This window comes from Bos mutus, unplaced genomic scaffold (genome assembly GCF_027580195.1).
Source record: "Bos mutus isolate GX-2022 unplaced genomic scaffold, NWIPB_WYAK_1.1 CTG215, whole genome shotgun sequence".
Classification (NCBI taxonomy): Eukaryota; Metazoa; Chordata; class Mammalia; order Artiodactyla; family Bovidae; genus Bos; species Bos mutus.
This window is the reverse complement of record NW_027219607.1, coordinates 140,232-161,337: the sequence shown is the minus strand read 5'-3', so window position 1 is coordinate 161,337 and position 21,106 is coordinate 140,232. Positions and strand designations below refer to the sequence as shown.

Here is a 21,106-nt window from a genome sequence, read left to right as displayed (position 1 = left end):
GCTCTGAAGGGAGAAGAGAAAGCTAGCCTGGAGGGAGAAAGGCAGGGAAGCCTCTAATGACAGGAAAGGCCCAAGGAGGGCAAAACCAGAGGCCAATGGGAAGAAGACTCAATTAAAAAGAGAGATGGAAACCCAATCCTGGGTTCTGGGGACCATCTGATCTTGCCAGCTCTCAGGAGCAACAGTAATAATCACAAGGGACTTTCCCTGGTGGTTCAGTGGTTACGAACCTGCCTTGCAATGCAGGGGTCAATCCCTGGTCTGGGAACTGAGATTCGCAACATACCATGGAACAACTAAACCTGTGTGCCACAAATGAACCGGAGCCACAACTAGAGAATGAGCAATAAAGGTCCTGCATGCTGCAACTAAGGCCCAATGCAGCCAAATAAATAATCATAATCATAAGTGACTGATCATTTGCAGCACTCCTACAAAGTGCCAGGCTCTATTCCCAGCTTAAAAATAACATTTTGAGAGGTCAAGCAGCCTGCCCAAGGTCACACTACAGAAGGAGGTGGCAAAAGTTTGATTCAAAGATTTGTGTAAAGCTAAATTGTGCTGGGAACCAGTCCTAGGAGATGATAACAAGGTTAATGATTGAGGGGTGACTACGTGCCGGTTCTATGGTGGACTCTTATGTGCTAGGCTTGTGGAAGAGTGGAGGAAAGATCCATTCCTGGCCGCCTAATTGCTTACTATTCAATGGGTGGAGCAAGGAAGCCACTGATTACCTTTGCAGAATTGTATCTTCTGGGGGGACTTGCCTGGTGTTTGAGTGGTTAATAATCTGCCTTCTAATGCAGAGAATGCATATTCGATCTCTAGGCGAGGAACTAAAGTCCCACGTGCTGTGGGGCAACTAAGCCCTCGCACCACAACCAAAGAAGCCAATGTGCTCTAGAGCCCATGCTCCACAAGGAAGACCCAGCACAGCCAGGGGAAAAAAAAAAGAATAGCGTTTTCTGGTTCAGAAGTCCTTTGGGGGCTGTGTGGTGGGCTCTGCCTGCTGCGGGGCACCTCACATCTCCACATTATGAAGGCTGGCAAACAGGAACTTTGAGACCTAGTTTCAGAGACCCAGAATGATAAGGCTATTTGGCATGCAATCTTAGTGCAATGATTCTCAAACCAAGCCATAAGCCCCTGATGGGGAATGGGGGTGGGCGGAAACTGCATCCTCTAGGAACTTGTTAGATAGCAAACTCCATGGACTCACTTCAGACCCACTGAATCAGAAACACCATGAGGAAAGCAATAATTCCAAAACAAGCTCGAGGGATTTACCTGATGGTCCAGTGGCTAAGACTATGCACTCCCAATGCAGGGTACCCAGATTCTATCCCTGGTCAGGGACTAGATCCTACATGCTGCAATTAAAGATGGAAGATCCTGTGTGCCACAACTAAGACCCAATGAAGCCAAACAAATAACTATTAAAAAAACAAAAAGCTGCTTAAGTTTGAGAACCACTGGCTTAGTATTAGGGGCAAAACATCTCAAACTGACCCTTGGAGCTTGGATAGGATTTGGCCAGGTGGAAAGTCAGAAGATTCCAGAAGTCCCAGTTCACCCCTAACTAGCAGAATTGGGGGAAGGGTCCAGAAGAAAAGTTGGAAAGTCTTCTAAGGATGTATTTCTCTGACCTACCATGTCTCAGACTGTCCCTTCCAAGCTGAAGCCCATCCTCATCAATGCCTCACCTGCTGTTCTTTCAGGTACCTTAGCCACCATATATGGGGATTCACAGATTTCTGCTCACATTCTGTCTTGTCTTCAGTGTGTCCTGTTCTGTCATCTCTGCAGGCCCCAATATTGCCCATCCCACCTCCTCCACAGAGCCTTTCCCACTTCTTCCAGGCCAGAATCCCCCCCGACCCCGCTGCCGTCCCCAAACATCCCAAAAGTTTTGCTTTATTTATGATACTTTCTAAGTTATTCTGTACATATTCTATGTTCTCTGTTTGACAAGAAGGTCTTTATGGGCAGGATTAGTATTATTTTATCTTTGTTATAACCTAGCTCTGTTCTTGGGGATACCTTGTTGGGTACCCAGTGAGTATTTGCTGAATGAAGGGGTTGAAGGATAAATGAATAGACTCATTGAGTAAAGGCCTTATCCAACTGCTGGCCCCACCTGCAAGAAAACCAGCCACATTCTGCCACCGAGAGTGCTAATTTCTTTCAGTCCCTCCCACCCATTTTTCTAGCACCCAAATTCATTCTAGAAATAGTATGAGAGATCCAAATGTCCAAGAATCACTCTTCCTCTTCTAAGCCCACACCTACAGATTTCCTCCTTGATCTCATGAAGCCCACTGCTTTGTGATGAGTCAAACCACTACCTACCCAGACAAAGAAGGTGTTTCCCCACCCATGTGTCCTCCAGCAGGCCTTCCACAGACTGAATACGCGCAACAGATAAGCTGCTGTGCCACCATCACTGGAGAAATAACTAGGATGCTCACTATAATCTTGCAAGTTCAAAGCACTGCCACAACCATTATTTCTCTCTCCTTGCTGGCTCCCTAGGAGATCACTAGGATAGAGATTGTTATCCTCACTTTATGGGTGATGAAACTGAGGTCCATGGGAATTCCCTGGTGATGCAGTGACTGGGACTTGGCGCTTGCACTGCTTAGTCCTTGGTTGGGGAAACTAAGATCCTGCAAGCTGCACCACGCAGCAAAACAAAAACTGAAGTGTCCAGGGTCTGGTCAAAGGTCACCCAGTGAATTGATGGCACACCTAGGACTGACTAATCCAGGACTCCCTATCATTAGAGCACAGATGAAAATGCTCTCATTATGGTGTCTGAGCTATGTTTTGTCTGAGAGACAGTGTGTGGACTCCGGGTGAGTAGGGATACGGAAAGATAAAGTTTGTGACCCTGTAAAGCTTTTCCTCTGCAATCCTACAGCAGTTGGCACTGGTTAGTTCCAGAAGAGATTTTGTGGGTTTTTTTTGTTTAAAACATCACCACATGTCCCAGATTGGGGTGGGGGTGGGAGGCAGGAATGAGGTGAATCCAAAGATAACAGACACAGGTAAGCAGATGTTTGCCATCTTCTCTTGAAAACAATCTCAAACCAAATGGCAGGAGAAACTCAAATGACTACTTACATGGGTCTTCCCAGCTGTTAGGCTGTGGGACTCTGCAATAAACTAGTCCCAAGTGGAGAGAAAAATCTTCCCTTGGTGAAGCCTGGGGTCTGGTGAGGGGAGGTCTCTCCTGGAGGCAAAGGGCTTTGGGGGCTGTCTCAGTACGCTCTGCAGCTGCCAGGGTGAGAAGCCTTCTGGTGGGATCATCATCTAGCAAGCATACAGAGGCTGTGAAAGCCATGGAAACCGAGATTTGTGCTGGAGCCTCTGGTTTCTAACCCAATGTCGGAAAAATTAAGGGAAAAAAAATCTCTACAGGAATTCAAGAGGCTGTTTCCTGGGACTTCCTTGATGGTCCAGGAGTTAAGAATTGGCCTTCCAATGCCAGGGAAGTAGGTTCAACTCCCAAATGGGGAACTCAGATCCCACATGCCCTAGGGCAAGTAAGCCCTGTGGGCCTGACTCAGGGGTCAGGCCCTTTAATTACTTTAAATAATTAAAATTAAATTTTAATTAATTTAAAAAACAAGAGCCCTTTCCCTGAAGATGTGGTCCCAGGGCTGTGCTGGAGAAGACAGTGATAATCTCTTGCTTCCCACCAAAGCCTGATCCCTCTCCCCAGGATCCATCCTAAAGCGTAGGCTTTGTCTTCTCCGCACCCCCAGGCCAGCTCTGGGCTTTTCTCAGCCTTTAGCCCAACACCAACCTCCATTACTCCAACTCTTTGCTGAGGCCTCGGTAGCTTCCCTGTGCCTCTGGAGCCCGTGGGGTGTGGAGAGGGACAGAGGAGCATGACATCCTTGCCCAGAGAGGCGGTAGTTGCACTACACCGTGAATGCACTGCATGCCACGGAATTGTACACCTTAAAATGGATAGTTTCACCTTATGTGGGTTTCACTTTAATTAAAAAACAAGAACAGAGCTGCCCTGGAAGCTCTTTGGCGTAGGAAAGAGAAGCTGGGCCTCTGGGAGGCTGTGAGGGTGGAGCCCCCTTGCCGGGAGTGGCAAAGAACGACAATGGGAAGGCCAGTCTGGGCCCGCCCCCTCCTCCAGCAGGACCAGATGGGAACTGGGGCTGGGGAGAAAGGCCCAACTGGGGCAGTGCCGCCGCCGCTGCATACAGCACTCAGTGAAAGCGAGGAGGCCGCAGCCGCCGCTCATTTGCATCATAAGTGATTGGTTTTCCCTGCTCGTCCCTCATTAGGACACAATGGACAGTTGTTTGCTGGCGCAGCAGATCCATTTACCAAGGGAAAGAGGACACAGTGCAAGAGTGACTGATGGGCCATAGTAAGTTGGGGGGGAGGGGGGAGCCCGCCTCCCCTCCCCTGTCCCCTCTCCCCGCCACTGCAACTCCTGTTTTCACACAATGAGAAGGGACCCCAAGAGCAAGGCAACCCCCTCATTTTACAGATGAGGAGACTAAGATGCTAAGAGAGGATGAGACTTGCTAAAGTCAAACAGCGAGTTCATGGCAGAGCTGGGGCTTCTAGAATCTATAGTCTCACTTCTAGACTCTCATTGCAGGCTTCACTCCACTGGCCTGCCACACCTTTTCCATTCCCAGCTTGCCCCTCTACCTCTCTGTGGTCTCCTTCCTTCTGTTCCAGGCCTTGGATTTCATCAATTCTCTCTCCTGTGTCTCTCTAATCTCTCTATGTTCCCGCTCTCTCTGTATTTTTTTCCTCCTGGTTTCTAGGCAGCTAGGATAATTACTAAACTTCTAATTAACCCCTGCCCTAACGAGGGTGGGTCTGGCAGGAGAGGCAGCAATTTTGAAACTGTCTTCCTGTGTTTAGGGGATTGTTGGGGTGTGGAGGGGGGCGGTTTATAAACCAGGCACTAGAACAGACACATGATACATGTTGCCTCATTCCATCCTTTCAGTTGTTGGAGGCAGTGATCTTAGAGACAGGTTCAGAGAGGCTGGGGAAATTGCACAAGAGCACCCAGCTGCCAAATGGCAGCTATCTGACTCAAAAATCTCCACCTCGCTCCTCATCGCTCTCCGGCACAGAGGCTAAAGCAGGGTATGGGGGCCCCTGATTCCAGGTTCATTTAGGTAAAACGTTGCTGAAGGAGGCCACTGCTTTGTTGCTTCTCTGAGGCAGAACCTGCCTCCCCACTCCCTACCTTCAGGTCCCACCTTCCTCTGGGCCCCTTTGGCATGATGGTGAAATCTCACAGATGCAAGCTTTTGCCCCTGGTGGGGGTGGGGGGTTGGTAAGATAGCAGTCAAGAGGGAGAAAACTGACAGACCCAGACTGTGGCAGTCCCCCTCCTGCTGACACCTCCTCCCACTTCCTTGTCTGCCCCTCCCCTTTGTGGGTCAAGCTTGCCAGCATCTGCGTCTGTCTCATTGTGCTCTGGGGGAAGGGGAGATTCGGGGTGAGTGGGTGTCTGTGTGCATGAACATAAGGCCTCCGGGTTCATTCTGACACTGAATGAAAAACTCACCAATTATTCGTCCAATCCTATTAATATGCAGACAGACATCTGTTATTTAGGAGTCAACAGCAGAGGCATTTTCTTAGGGGGGAGGAACACTCATGTATGTGTCCCTCTTGTCTCTTTGGCGGCTGGGGAGCAGGGGGGTGGGTTGGGGGGGCGGGTAGCTGTTTGGGAATCACCCCACATGCCTACACTGGGAGCCTCCCCTCTCTCTGACTCTCACTCCCAGCCTTGAGGAGAAGGAGTAGAGGGTTGGCTAGAAAGGGAGAGAGACCTGGGAACCCAGCTGGAAGGGGGGAGAGGGGGAGGGGGCTGCACTGTGTAGAACTCCTTTGTTGGCAGAGAGGAAAGGGGGGGGTGCTCTGAAGAGTTGAACCCTTTTCCTGGGGAAGAGAGTGGAGCAAAGGAGACAGCTGTACTAGGATCACCTGCCAGGGTTCTGGCGTCCACCAGGAACCTCAGGGACGTGACCTGAGCCCCCAGCTCTGACCAGTCTGCGTGTATCTGGAGTGGGGTTACTATGGCAACATGGGGCCCTCACCCAGACTTTAGAAAAGGTAGTAATGAGTGGAGTTCAGAAAAATGGAGACCAAAGGACATCAGCCTTTGGAGGAGTCCCTAGAGCTCTCTCTGGCCCTCAGGATAGGTGTGGAGACATCTGAGCTCCCCTTCCTGTCTTCTGATCTTCCTCCAGCCTGAAGCCCAGCACAAGAGGCCCCCTCAAAGAAGCTTTTCCTGCTTCCATCAGGCCTGCTTTAGAGACAGTCAAGCCTGGTGTCTACCTTGTAAATAATAAAGCTTGACAGCAACTCAGACCCAAAGGGGTCTGATCCAAAGGGTCAAACAACTTTTGTACATTCTTTCTCCTCTCTGAATCCTCAACAGCGCAGTGAGGCAGATGTGGCCATCAACTCCCTTTTCCATGTGTGAAAACCGAGGTTCAGACGTGTGCAGGGCTCCTCCAAGGCTCCCCAGGGAAGCAGCAGCAGAGCGGGGACCCAGACCCTTGGACCTCTGCCTCCAGATCTCAAGCACTTTCCAAGACCGTCCCTTCTGGAAAGGCTGGGGTCCTGAGGGGAATGAACTTCTGTCAGCTGTAGGCTCTTCCCCTCTGCCATCCCTTCCTTCCCCTCCTCCCTCCAAGGCAGGCTGATTGGGGGCAGGGGAGTGTGTTAAGAAACACTGGCGGCATCACAGTGTGATTAGTTGTTTATTTCATTAAATGATTAACGAGGCTACATTGTTTCCCAAAGGAGTGTCTAATTTGTGGGGGAAACAGCTGCAGGGGAGGAAGCTGGGTCTGACTTCTGCATCTGGGGTGGGGGTAGATCCCCCCCATTCCAGCCAGCAGGGGCCTTTGAGGATCTAGGAACAGGAACAGTCCCGTTCCCTCCTCCTATCCTTTGGGCTCCTCAGCCCAGAGGCACAGCCTCCTCCGTGCAAATAAAACGTCTGGCAGCCCAGACCTGCAGAGGGGACAAAAATCTGTTCCCGGTGGTACTGGAAATGTATTAAACTTTGGGGGTTCCTCCAGCTGATTTATCTTCCTAATTATGTTTGCTTTAGGCAGATATTGAAATGCATTTGCGCTCCCTGAGCCTGGCAGGAGAGGGAGGTTGGGATGTATTTTGGCAGCTACAGGCTTGAGCCTGCTTTGTACCAAAGTGATGAGAAGCCACAGCCCCCACATCCCAAGACAATGGTAGTCAGGCCCCCGTTGGGGAAGGGTCAGGCCTCTAGGGCCAGACTGAGATCCACAGAGCTGGGCCCCAGCCCTCTCCAGCGCCCTCGGTCCAGGACTTGCAGAAGATCTTGGAGTTAGCCCCTAAGCTGGTCTCAGTTTCAGAGGGTGCGGTACCCAGTGCCCTTGAAGCTGTCCCAGAATCCTTGAGTAGACTGGCTGAGATGGACAGAGTCTCAGAGGAAGAGGGAGAATATGGAGTGTCTGACAAGCCAGGAGGGGGTGGGGATTTCCTTGGTTCTAAGACTGGACCCTGGCAAAGGGAAGGGAGAAGCTATTCAGCCACACAATGCAGCATGCAGGATCTTAGTTCCCTGACCAGGAACGGAACTCATGCACCCTGCAGTGGAAGCAGTCTTAACCACCGGGCCACCAGGTAAGTCCCAAGGGAAAAGCTATTTTAACAGCTTTAATAGCATCACAGAGCTGAACCCCCCAGCCCAGCCCCCACCCCCACCCTGGGTCACCTCATCCAAACCACCATCTATCTAAAAAACCAAATCTGGTCACTTCATTTTCTGCTTGAAACCTCTTTGGCCACCTCACATCCCCAGAATGAACTCCTGGTTCCTTTGCGGGGCCTGCATCAATGTACCTTCCCAGCCTTGTCTTATTCTCTCCCGCCATGGCAGCCACAAACGTGCCATGCTCTTCCTCATCTCCACGTGTTCACACATGCTATATCCTCCACTCAGAGTGCCTTTCCTACCCCTTCCCTGCCTGGCAAACTCCTCTTCAACCCTCAAGGACCTGGCTCAGAGGATGGGCTTCTGAGGCTGTAAGGAGCTCCCACAAATGAGGCGCCATCACACTGGGGGTACCTCTCTTCCCCACTGGGCTGGCCTCCAGAGTATAAGACTAGTCCTTTCAGAATCCCAGGCCAGTGTCGGGCACACAGTTGGTGCTCAGTACACACTTGTTCAATGAATGAGGGAGGGAGGGGCTGTGAATTAGAAGAGGGGGATCCCAGCAGATGGGAGGGTAAGGTCTGTGTTCTCTCCCAGAAGTGTGTCTCAAGAACGGGCTGGGGCTGGGGGAGGGGAGAGCCATGGATGGTTCCTGGGGGAGAATGTCACCGAAAAGAGGCCAGTGGGATCAGAGCCAGGGAAGGAATACAGGACAATGCGAAACCAGACTCCGGAGAAAACAGACCAGCACTGTCTTTCTTGACAACAAGTACTCTGGCCAGTCCCTCCACTGGCTTTCCTTCTCTAGCGGAGGTTGAGGAGGTGTGACCCTCGACTCTTATCTTGTGCTCCCTCCAAAATCATCAAGTTGCTCAGGATGGAAAGATGGATTCAGCACCTGCCCCAGCCACCAAGGAGATCCCAGAATCAAATGACTGTCCCCTTGGGAAACTTCACTCTGCATGGGGTCAGCTGGATGCAGAGGCTTTTAATGTCCTACCCCAGAGCTCCCAGGGCACCAGCTGATTCCAAGTTGGGGCTGGAGATAGTGATCAAGGGTCCTGGACCACTTCAGCAGGCCCCCTCCCACATTAGCGGGGGCCCCAGTTGGGCTGAGTAATGAATTGCACATCAGTCCACTATAAAACCCCCTAATGGCGTTAGGATTGTCTGGCTCATTAACTGAGATGAATAGTCCCAAGACACCTCTCTCTCCCACCTCTGGCTCCTAAAAGAACACTGCTGATCCAACTCACAGTTTTTTCCTCTGCTCTATCTGTGGGCATCGACAGGGAAGTTCTTCCTGAAGCCTAACTTTCCCTCCAGCTACTAGACACTGGTAGATTTTTTTTTTTTAAGAAAGCAACAAAACTAAAGCCACAGTCATTTTCCATGGACATGGGCTTTATTTGGACTCTACTGGGGGAAGGGAGGGAGAGAGCTAGGACTGGTGGGTAGATGGGGGCAGGGGGAAAGGGAGAGGCTCCTCAATTTGCTTTTTAATTTAGTGCATGTTGCCTGGAGGTTAGGATGAGTGAGAACAGCTGTGGAAGTGAGAGGTGAGGAAGAAAGAAGGTCAGAGAGTGGACACTTTCCTTGGGGAAGCGTGCCAGGACCAGGATATGGGGACTGGAGGTGGGGAGGAAGGCACCCCTCATACACTGAGACTCAACCAAGGTCACTGCTTGCTGCTGGCTTCCCCAGACCCCTGGCCCCATCCCAGCCTGCTGCCCAGATGCCTGCTCTGCTAGTTCCCTCCACTTGCCTTGGACAGGAGCGGAATGAGGATGTGGGAAACAGTGGCACCCTTCTGCCTCCCAACTCCCTTGTCAGGGAGAACTGTTCACTCGCCCGCCCTAAAGTCCCAAATAGAGTCAGGAGATCAGGAAGCCAGGACCAGCAGTGGGACAACTGTGCCCCAGGCCCCCCGCCTCCTCCCACAGGACCCCTCACATGAGGTTGCAGCTCTTGGCTCTATCCTTGTGTATCTCGCCCTCGTTTCCGTTCCCATTCCCATTCCCCAGGTCTGGCCGTCCTGCCAGCTGAGCAGATCGCTGTAGTCCCCGGCGTGAGTCAGTACGGCGCAGCTGCCTGTGGCCACGGCCGAGGGAGGCCACGGTGGCCACGTGGAAGACATCTCTGACGCTGCGCTCAGAGGACCGGGAAGAGCACTCTACATAGGACACAGCTCCCACCTGCTTGGCCAGCACGGTGCCCTGGAAGGATGGAGTGAGTGGAGAGGGTCATGGGACTTAGCCTGTAGTTCAGCAAGGGGGAAGGAAGCTGGGGCACGGGGTTAAGGGATCAGGTCAGAGGCCAGGTCAAGGGATTAGCCAAATAGGGTGTTTTCAGAAAAGAGGCTGTGAGGGGCAGAGGTGAGAGGTCACAGATCAAGAGGCCCACCTGCTCATGCGTAACAGGGATAAGCCTCTGCTTTGACAGCTCCCTCAGTGTGGCCAAGTCAGTCCGCATGTCCAGTTTACAGCCAACCAGCACAACCTTGGCATTGGGGCAAAACTCTTGAGTCTCCCCTTGCCACTATTTGGAGCAAGAAAACAAAGTTAGGCAGCGGTAGAAGGAGGCACAACATGTAGGAACCATCCCCCTGGCTCACAGCATGTAGGAATCATGCACCCCTCTAGTCTCTCCCATGTAATTAAGCAAGCAGGTGACACTGGTGGGCTTGGGCTGAAAAGCACGCAGAGCTGTGGGAGAAGGGAAAGGAGGAGAAGGCAAGGGTGGGGGCCATGCAGGGTTGGCCAGCTTGGAAACTTCCCATTCCCACCCCCTTTCCCAAATTTGTTCCTGGGAACAGACCAATCCCCCCTCTCTTCCCACAACTGCAACTGAGAACTGGGGCTGCCTTAGCCGACTTCTGTCCATTCACCATGGGCTTTTCTCATGGAAATAGGGGCCTGCAGAGGACACCACAGGGGCTTTCCTGAGCTCCAGCAGCAGCACTCCCATCTCCACCATCCAGGGGCTCCCACATCCAGGGACAAGTAATCCCTTGAGTACTTCTCCCTGTTGTCCACCGTGTCCCCCAAATGCCATATCCAGCTCTAGGACTGACTTCCAGGAAGTCAGGGATGATGGGAAAAGTTGAGGTTGTCACACACTTTCTCCCTAATGGCCATGCTCGGCTTTAACTCCCTCCTCCTAGCCCATGCGTTTCCCTGTCCCCCTCAGTCTAGCTGTCCTGCTTCCCCAGGCTCCCACCTTCTTAAGGACACTGTCCAGTGTTTCCGGTCGGCTAATGTCGAAGCAGATGAGCACAGCATCCGAGTCAGGATAGGCCAGAGGCCGGACGTTATCATAGTAAGAGGAACCTGAGAGAAGACAGGGAGGGAGGGGACAGACGAGGGTCCTGAGAGTGAGGAAAGCCTGGAAGGGAATGGGAGACCTTAGCAATCCTGGCGGTTAAGGCATGCTGAGCAGAATGGGAAACAGTGGGTATTAGTCCCCATCAAGGAATCTGTTTCTCCGAGGAGAGCAGACAGAAGGGAGGTTAGGGGGCAGAAATAAGCTCTTCACTTCCCTAGGGGGGGTCTCTAAAAGTAATCATTCTTAATCTCTTCTGGGTCTTTGAGAAGCTCATGAAATCATTCAACATTCTCACAAAATTTTGCATGTGCTTTCTGGGCTTTGACAGACATCTTCTATAGCTCTCCAGGGGAGCCAAGCAAAAATTTAAAACAAAACAAAACACCCTCCCTTTTTGGAGATGAATGGGCAGGAGCAGAGCTCTTCCACTCTCCTTCTGGGAACTGATCTTGGATTTCTACAGTTCAGTCTAGAGAAGCAGTTTCCTGCTACAGCCCCCCACCCCAAGAAATTCTAAATGTCTTTTCTAAACCCAGCCTTAGCTCCTAAGAAATATGTTCCAAAACAAAAGTCATTCCTTCGCAACTTTCCCAGGTATGCAGAATCCAGCTGATGGGACAGGCTTTCTCCTTCAGGTCAAGGTTTCTATGTGTCTCTGAAAGCTCTGCCTCAGTTTCCCTGGCTTTAAGCAGAGTATTGATTTTCCTTCCTCCTAGAATTGGATGGACTGGAGAAGGCGATGGCACCTCACTCCAGTACTCTTGCCTGGAAAATCCCATGGACGGAGGAGCCTGGTAGGCTGCAGTCCATGGGGTCGCTAAGAGTTGGACACGACTGAGGGACTTCACTTTCACTTTTCACTTTCATGCATTGGAGAAGGAAATGGCAACCCACTCCAGTGTTCTTGCCTGGAGAATCCCAGGGACGGGGCAGCCTGGTGGGCTGCCGTCTATGGGGTCGCACAGGGTCGGACACAACTGAAGTGACTTAGCAGCAGCAGCAGCAGAATTGGATGGACGGGCTGGGTTGAACTAGAGCCTAAGGATCTAGTCCAGGGAGGGATTACTGGGAGGCCTGGAAGTCAGGGTGACCCAGAGGGACTTGGCTACCTGAAGTGTCCCACATGTTGAGCTCAATGCGGCGCTTGTCGATCTCAAAGCTCGCGGTGTAGTTCTCAAACACGGTGGGGACATAACTCTGCAGACACGAATGGGTCAAGATGAGATCCTCCAGTCCTCACCCCAGACAAATGCACTCCTAATTCCCACACCCCGTGTAGCCCAGCCCCAGGACCCAAGTTGGTCCGGTGTTGGGCAAAGGGGAGATCCCGGGAGCGGCTGCCTCAGCGGAATTTCTGCCAGGCTCCCGGACCCCCCTCTCGGTCCTTTCAGGCCCTAATTCTTCCTCTTTCCAATGCCTAGGACCACCCCCCTCGACATTTCCCTGGCGCCCCCTCCGGGATCCTCTGGTTCTTCCAAGCCCCATTCATCTCACCCTGCTCCCCAATTCCTCCCACCCCAAACCTCTGCAGTCTTTCCAGAAACCCTAACGCCTTCCCCAGTCCTCCAAACCCCTCTCTTGGATCCCTGGTTACCTCAGCACCCATTTCCGTCCGTCCCCCAGGCCCCAGTCACCCACCCCCGCGGCCCCAGAGCCCCCCTCCCAAGACGCCGGTTCCTCACCCCGGGGTAGGCGTCCTTGGCGAACACCTGCAGCAGCGCCGTCTTGCCGCACTCCGCGTCCCCCACCACCACGATCTTGCAGCGGCCGCTCTGCCCCTCCATAGTCCCGGCTACGCGCCGGCCCCCCGCGCAGCCCCCCTCCCGGGCTCCGCTGCCGCCTCCCCCGCCGCTGCAGCTGCAGCCGCTCGGGCCGCCGACACCGGCATCTCTCGGGCCCGCGCCGAGCCCCCGCCCGGGGCTGCGGCCCCCCCTCCGCCCCGCCCCCAACCCGGCGGCCGCGCCCCCGGCCCCGCCTCCCACCCGCGCTGCCGGGAGGCGGGGCCAGAGGAGAGGGGCGGGGCCCGGGGCCCAGGCACAGGGTTCTTGCGCGCGGAGTGATAGGGCCCCTGCGGGTTTGGGGCCCGCTGAACGGGGTTGTTTGACTGACTTCACTTCCTCCGTCCTGGGATTGGGGCGGAGTTCGGGGAAAGTTCTGAGAGGCAGGGTGGGAGCTGCACACGCATGAGGCTTGGGCCTTCTGCGTGCCCACGCGTGAACGTCGGTGTGTTACTGAGGACACGCGCGGGGGCACCCATCCACTTTCTGAACTGAAGGGGGCGCGAGAAGGTAAGGGGGAAAAGGAGTCTTTTTGGTTTAGTGTCTCTCTTCGACTCTCAAGTCCCGGCAGGGAGTCTTGAGGATATGTAGGAAAGGACTCCAACACACCTACCAGGACAATGGTGACGTCATGGCTTTCCGTTTCCATGGCAACGGCCGGTCGGGTCTGGGGCTGCAGTGATTTAACCGGGGGCCCGGACTAGCAGGGAAGCATGGACTGAGCTTCTCCGGCCAAGCGCAGGGTGGAAAGTTTTGGGGAAGCTGCGTCCTCTGGTGGATGCTTCGCGGAGAAGAGAGAAAGAAGAGGAAGACAGAACTGCCCAGGGTGACAGCCCTGCTGGAACCAGAGACAAGGTCTAAAATCATTTCAGGCTTGATTCGCAGCCTAACATTAATCAAACCTGTTTTGCATGTGCATGGCATCTTTTACCTTTCAAAAGCGCTTCTTTAAATAGAGGATACTCGATTTAATTGTATCTTTACCCTGTAAGGATAACTGGAGCAAGCAACATCATTTCCATTTTACGGAAGGAACAATTGAGGCACAGAGCTTTAACAAAGATAGATGGCTCGGTCACCCTGCTCCAGCTTTGCCACTGCAAGAACACAAAGAGTGGATCACATATGGGTAGTGTCAGAGCCTGAGGACCAGCTGGGTCGAGTTCTGCTCCACAGGTGGCTGGCTCCCCACATCTGACGTAAGCTCAGGTTTTGGGATCGTCCTTCAGACTGTCCCTCAATATATTTTAAAACTTATTTGTCATGAATACATAAATTAACTCGCTGTCTTCCTGATCCCAAGAATGACCTCGCGTGAGTCCGTACCCATAAGCTCGAGGTCTCCCCTTCTCGCGCTCCCGCCGCACCTGCCGGGTGGCCCTGGCCCTTTAAGTCGGCGCATGAGGCCCCGCCCCCGCCTCGGCGCTCCGCCCCTCCCGCTCAGAGTCCGCAGCCTGCGCTAGTCCTGACGCGCCCCGCCTTCCCCGGCGGTGCACTCTCAGTCCAGCTGTGCGCCCACGTCGCGAGTCTCAGCCATGTCCGCCGAGAGAGAGGTAGCCGAGGCGGCCACCGTGGTGGCGGCGGCCGAGGCAGGGGCTGGAGAAGATGCCTCTTCGCAGCCCCCGAAGGCGGAGGCAGCCAGCGACGCTCAGCCGTCTGCGGCCTCCGAGGGGCCCGCCGCCCCTTCGCCGCCGCCGCCGCTGCTGCGCTGTTTGGTGCTCACGGGCTTCGGCGGCTACGACAAGGTGAAGCTGCAGACCCGGCCGGCCGCGCCCCCAGCCCCGGGGACCGGCCAGCTGACGCTGCGCGTCAAGGCCTGCGGGCTCAACTTCGCTGACCTTATGGCCCGGCAGGGGCTGTACGATCGGCTCCCGCAGCTGCCCGTCACTCCCGGCATGGAGGGCGCGGGCGTGGTGATAGCTGTGGGCGAGGGCGTAAACGACCGCAAGGTGAGCGGGCCAGTGCGGGGCAGGGCGGGGAGAGGCTGAGCAGGCTACCGGGCAGTGGGGCACGAGTGGGCGGGCGCCGGGGGTGTGGCAGAGCTGGGGAAAACTGGCACGAACCCGGGTAGACGGGCTCCGAAGAGCACAGGACAGAAGACTGTGCTCTGAGGCTCCTGGAGAATTGGACTTATATTGGGGAGTGGGGGTTGAAATGGAACCCTTGCCCGCTCCCCAAACGTTTTAATCGTGGCCGCCGCCCAAAAGCGGCAGTGGTGCTGGGTGGGTGGGAAAACAATAAGGAGCCTATGCGCATGCGCTCAGTGAGCTTCCCGGCCCCCTCCCCCCCCCCCCAACTCCCACCACCCATGAAACCTATTCGGTACCCCTGCCCCCTGAACTCTCCGCGGGTAATTGTCGTCTGTGACTCTGAGTGACGGTGGGAGCCTTTCCCCTCACCCCTGCCGAGGAAGCTTGAAGAGCTCTGTAGTCGGAGTTGGGCGGGGGCTCGGGGCCGTGCCAGAGCGCTAGTCACATGCTGCCCCGTGGTCTGTGGGGGTGTGAGGCGGCCCCTCCCAGAGCCCGGCCAGGGAGACAGGCACGCCCATCATGAAGGAGAGGGAGTCCACCACCCGCTTCCCCGCACACCGGCCTTCCGCTGATCGTGGGGGTAGGGGTAGGAGTGGGACTGCTTTGGTGGGGCAGGAGACGAGATTGGGTGTCTGGATCTTTGTCTTGGGCTCTCTGTCTCCCGTGACTGCAATATCTCCTCCGCCCGTGACTCAGCCAAGCGGACCACGATCCCAGGGGCGCCGCCCTTGGGAACTTGGGGCAGAACCCACCTCTGCCTTCCTCGGAGGGGACCTTCGCCTCAGGAACCGAGCTGGTGCCCATTTGGACCGGGGAAGGGGGTGGGGGTGTGGCACCGTGAGCAGGTTGGCCCAGCTCTGCCGGTCTGTGTCTCCTTTTTATTTATCGTTAATCTTGGCCAAAACCCCAGACACCGAATAGATCCAAATGATCAACTGTTTGAGAGACCTGGGGTAATAAGGCCTTTGCACATCGTTTGTTGAGGGGTTTTCTTTTCAAATCAGGCCCCTTTCTGGAGAGACTCACCAAAGGCAGGCTTCATCATGCCAGACCTACGGGCCCCAGATCCCAGAGCTGAAAATTTTGGATTTATTGTACAAGCATACATCGCTTTCCTCCTTAAAGGGCTTCTCCCTGGATTCAGCTTCCACCCCACCCTTTCCCCTGACTTCTAACTAATCCTACTCTAGGAAGGTGCTAAGAGGAATTTTTTTTTTTTTTTTTTTGATGGGGGGAGTTTTAGTTCATGTTACTGCTCAAGGCCAACTACCTAACCCCTTCTCCCCACACTTTCCGCTTTGAAAATACAGGATGTCCTGTCCAGGGTAAGAATCTGATGTAAGAGGCTGAATTCTGAGGGGAGAGCCCTTCCTCGCTTCTGATATCTGAGCTGGGGAGGGGTCCTGGGCTGAGGGATGAGCATTAGCCTTGGTGAGTAGATCTTGTTCTGGACCAAATCTGGGACTGGCCACCACCTAGACTGACCAGTACACTTTTCCCAGTTCTCGATGGTTATTTCTGAGTCCGATAGTCCTGAGTCCTGGGGAGGCCATTCCCCAGACCTCCTCAGGCCAGTGCTTGTGAAGAAAGATGCTAGTCTCCCCTCAGTACTCCTCCTCAGTGGAGTGTGGGGGCTTGAGGGCATGAAAAAAGGGTATGTGTGGGTGTCCCATCCCCCTACCCCATGGATCTCAAGTCTGGTTACTATGCCGAATTCCCATCATTCCTGGCAGGATCCAAGACAGACTCAGATTGTCCTGGAACAGATCCCACACCTCCCTCTTTACGCTCTTCAGAGAACCATGAGAGGCTTTCCTCCACAGACTGCCCCCTTTCCCCTGTCCTCCCCTTGACCCTGGTTGTTAAACTAGAGGGAAAGCTCCTGTTTTCTTTGCTCCCTTTCCCTTCTGCTAGGAGGCTCTTGTGCCGTTGGCTGAGGGCCTGGGGAAGGAGAAGAGCGATGTCTTTTCCTGATAGGTGGGATGGTGTGGGTGGCTTTCCTTGTCCACTGCCCCTTTCCCCAGTCACTGGGTGAAGGTTCTTTCTGAGCCCTGGGTGCTACTCAGAGACCTTTACTTACACTTCCGTATGGCCCTTAGCACATACGCCCTATTCCTTCAGCTTTAAGATTGGTGACTGCCCCTCCTTGCTTCTGGTATTGTCATCATTGTCATGATTATTAGCTAACACTACGAAGTTCTTACTGTGTGCCAGATATTAGGCTAAAAAATCACTGAATGATATTTTTTTTTGGCACTTAATCCTCATTAACTGCCCTGTTTTACAGATAGGAGACCTGGGGCTCAAAAAGGTTAGACAGTGTTTATTTGTCCAAGATCATACTGTCAGCAAACAATGGAGCCTTTTTTTTTTTTTATTGCCAGAGCAGTTTGATATCTTCACCAGTATTTCATGCTGCCCCAACTATATGCTTCTTACACAATAGTAAAGTGTAAGATTTGTAAGTGGAGATAAGGCCAGTATCTTCCTCAGGGAGCTGACATGAGTTTTGAATGTTTATATACAGTGATTACAATAGGCCCTGACCCTTGGTAAGCAGTCAATAAAGATACATGGTTATTGTTTTTGATGATATTACTACTATTATTATTATAACCATTACTCTGAGCCCTGCTGCTGCTTGTACTATTACTTCATTGCCAGGAAGACGGCCTTGTGCACTGTGGAATGTCGTAAATTACTAGCAGGTGAATGAATGAATGAATGATGCTCTTTTTTTTTTTCATAGTTGATGTACAATGTTGTGTTAGTTTCTGGTATACAGCAAAGTGATTCAGTCTCTTTTTCCATTCTTCAAGATAGGGGACCGAGTGATGGTGTTGATCCGGTCAGGCATGTGGCAGGAGGAGGTGACTGTGCCTTCGGCCCAGACATTCCTGATGCCTGAGGCCATGACTTTTGAAGAAGCTGCTGCCTTGCTGGTCAATTATATCACAGCCTACATGGTCCTCTTCGACTTTGGCAACCTACGGCCTGGCCACAGCGTCTTGGTACACATGGCTGCAGGTGACAGGCACCCTCCATTTATCCACTTCCCTTATCCCACCCAGATTTCCTTCCAGGCCCCTTCCCTGCTGCATGTCTGGACTGTTGTCATGGCAACACTGGCTGCCTTGGCCTATGGTGCCCAGAGGCCTCTGCAGTGTTGTTGCCATGGTAACATTCAGGCACCAGGTCCAACCTGGTGTGCTATCCATAGCAACGTGCCCCTGCCCAGCAGCCCCTCCTTGCCAGTCACCCTCCCCCCAGTTGTCAGTCTTGGAAATTAGACATGGGGTGATGGAAGAAAGCCTCAGGATGAACCTAGGCAAAATGATGGGCTGGATCCTTGAGGGGTGGGAATGGGGAGTGGTGGCTAGGCAACCCATATCCCCTCCTTACGAAAGTGTCTTGCTTTAGGGGGTGTGGGTATGGCTGCCTTGCAGCTGTGCCGAACAGTGGAGAATGTGACCGTGTTCGGAACAGCCTCAGCCAGCAAGCATGAGGTGCTGAAGGAGAACGGAGTCACACACCCCATCGATTACCACACGACTGACTACGTGGATGAGATCAAGAAGATCTCCCCCAAAGGTCTGAGGGAATGGGAAGGGCTTGGGTGGCATGGGACTGGGGAGGGGGCGAGTCTCCGGATCTGTGGCTCCTAATGTTGTTCTTGGCCCCTTACTCTGTGACAGGTGTGGACATTGTCATGGACCCTCTGGGTGGGTCAGATACTGCCAAGGGCTACAACCTCCTCAAACCCATGGGCAAAGTAGTCACTTATGGTGAGTGAGTGGGCCAGAGATGAAGGGGGAGTTTGGGGAAGCATTGTGGGTCTGAGGGGTGGGATATTAGGGGCCCGGGGCTTTTGAAGGCAGAGGGTGTGGAGACTCCAGTGCTCTGAGAAAGCATCGCTGTTAGGATGGTCCTGGTTACTGCATTCAGGTTGCTGCCTCCTCGGTGTACCTACTGTCCTCTTTCATGAGTCATAGCAAATTCGGTGTTCTGTGTTCTCGTTTGGGGATTATTCCTGATACAATATCAACCTGTCTGCTTTCCTCTGTCCTACTTCCCAGGCTTCTTGGGCCAGCTGCATTTTCATTTAAAAAACTACTTCACACCCAAAATAAATAAGTAAAGCTCAGAGCAGTCTTTGAGTCAGTTGGGCCAGGTAGCCAGCAGGTGGTAGAAGGTTCTTCTGTCACTCCTGGTGCCGGCATAGATAATTGTAAGGGGCCTGCAGCGGCAGATGAGCATGAATCCAGACACGCAGGGATGTGCCTGGCCCCTGGGTTCACAGCTGTGTCTCTTTATGCCTCAGGAATGGCCAACTTGCTGACGGGCCCCAAGCGGAACCTGATGGCCCTGGCTCGCACATGGTGGAATCAGTTCAGCGTGACTGCTCTGCAGCTGCTGCCAGCCAACCGAGCCGTGTGTGGCTTCCACCTGGGCTACCTGGAGGGCGAGGTGGAGCTGGTCAGCGGTGTGGTGACCCGCCTCCTTGCTCTGTACAACCAGGGCCACATCAAGCCCCGTATTGACTCCGTGTGGCCCTTTGAGAAGGTGAGTGTGGTGGCTCTGCAGGGAGGGCCTGGGTAGGACACCCAGGAAGGCTTGGGGGTTACCAGAGGAGGAGTCCAGGGAGGAGGAGGAGGGCTGACCCCTTTAGGCCGGCTCCTAGAAGAGCCGGATGGTGCTGAAAGCAGAGTCTTGTTTTCCTCTCCAGGTGGCGGATGCCATGAGGCAGATGCAGGAGAAGAAAAACGTGGGCAAAGTCCTCCTGGTGCCTGGGCCGGAGAAGGAGAACTAGGCCGGGGGCTAGGCAACCCTCGGGGCCCGGGAAAGAGAGAAGTTAGGAAGCCATATGCTGTTGGCCACCAGACCCTCACTGTTCGGTCCATCCTCCGTCGCCGCACGTTGCCCTCTCTCCCCGCAAGGCCCCTGTGGCGATGGCCTCTCCCGTGCCCTGTTCTTTCTCTTTAGTCAGGGCTTCCCCCTCCCGCCTTCCTGCCCTCTGAAGAGGTTGGGAAGTGACCACTTGGATGTCTGGGCCCTGCCAAGGGGACAGGGAGGGTCAGAGGGAGGCCAGCTGCTTCCTGCCCCCACCCTTTCCCCAGGCCCACTGTGCTGCTTTTGTGCCAAGATTAAGGTTAGCCAGTCCCTTCCCGTCTTGTTCTGTGTGCTTCCGCCTACCCCTCATCACCGCCATGCCCCTGCCCCACACCTCCCCAAAGAATTGAAATGTCAGCTCAGGATATGGGGCCAATTTATGTGAATCCAGCATGTCCCTGTGTCGCCCTAGTGTCCCTTCAACCCGGGCCAGCCAGAGCCCCCCTTGTCGCAAGGCCTCGTCCTGTCGCCAACTTCTCGAGCACAATCGGGCTTCTCCCATCTCCAGGTGTTCTGCCGCTCTCAACCAGAGGTGCCTCTTCCAACTGGGGCGGGAGTCAGACCTGCCCCCTCTGTGGGAGGGACGTGGAGCCCCCTCAGCCCTTCACTGAGTTCTCTGGATTTGCTCTCAGTGCCTTAGCAAAGGAAACCTTGCTTGTGTATGTGGAGGTCCCTGCCTCACACCTCCTCCCCGCCTTGTCCTCCCCAGTGCCTTCCTTGTCCTGCTGGAGCTGGGGTTTCGCTGCTCCCCAGTTCCACAACACTGCCAAAAATCTGTATGTGTGCCAGTGGGCGGGGGGTCAGCCCTTAGCCTCCTGGGGCCTGGGCCATGTCCTGTCTCTGGGGCCGTCATTTCTCTGTGGTGGTGGAGGAGAAAGAGGCAGGAGAGCTTTCCCAACCTTGCAGCTAAGTGTGGCATTTACCAGCCAGAGCTCTGAGAGACGATGCCATCTGTGTCTTGTTCTGGGACCAACGTAAAAATCAAAGCACATTCTCCCTGTCGTCAAGGGAGGCAGCTTTTCAGTCAGCCCCAGACTTTGTTTACGTGGGTAAGGAGATAGAATAGGGGTTCAAAGTGGGGTGGTTTAGGACCTGGGCCACTGGAACCAAAGTGGGGACTTCCTGGGGCAGGGGTACAGTAGCTCCCTCTGCCCTGGGATCTGGGATGAGGGAGGGTTATTGCCCGAGCCATTGCCAATGGGAGGTGAGGGGGAGGGGCTCAGCCTCTTCATCGTCTGAATGAGGCAGAATAACGTGAAGTGTGATTGTTTTCGCTTTTGTGTACCCACCCCATTACCGAAGCTGCCTTTGTGTTTGTGTCAATAAAACACCAAACCCTGCGTCCTGGATCCTGCCTCTGATAGTGAAGGGGAAGGTGAGCT

The 21,106-nt window shown here is 53.9% G+C and overlaps 2 protein-coding genes across 3 annotated transcripts; one reads left to right on the top strand and one right to left on the bottom strand.

Annotated features, from left to right (window-relative positions):
* Positions 1-9,085: 9,085 nt before the first annotated feature.
* RND2 (Rho family GTPase 2) lies at positions 9,086-12,913 on the bottom strand. Of its 2 annotated transcripts, XM_070366848.1 has the most exons (5): positions 12,709-12,889; positions 12,136-12,223; positions 10,922-11,031; positions 10,106-10,240; positions 9,086-9,918 (listed from the first exon to the last, which is right to left on the bottom strand). In XM_070366848.1, exons 1-5 carry the CDS (start codon positions 12,808-12,810, stop codon positions 9,652-9,654), a joined length of 702 nt encoding a protein of 233 aa, XP_070222949.1. In that variant the 5' UTR covers positions 12,811-12,889; the 3' UTR covers positions 9,086-9,651. The 2 variants fall into 2 exon arrangements, with proteins under 2 accessions (XP_070222949.1, XP_070222950.1); XM_070366849.1 differs by lacking the exon at positions 10,106-10,240 and having other exon boundaries at positions 12,709-12,913.
* Positions 12,914-14,265: 1,352 nt separating this feature from the next.
* Positions 14,266-21,064, top strand: VAT1 (vesicle amine transport 1). Its single transcript, XM_014482733.2, has 6 exons — positions 14,266-14,753; positions 17,654-17,861; positions 18,255-18,425; positions 18,530-18,619; positions 19,156-19,397; positions 19,561-21,064. Exons 1-6 carry the CDS (start codon positions 14,340-14,342, stop codon positions 19,642-19,644), a joined length of 1,209 nt encoding a protein of 402 aa, XP_014338219.2. The 5' UTR covers positions 14,266-14,339; the 3' UTR covers positions 19,645-21,064.
* The last annotated feature ends 42 nt before the right edge of the window (positions 21,065-21,106 follow it).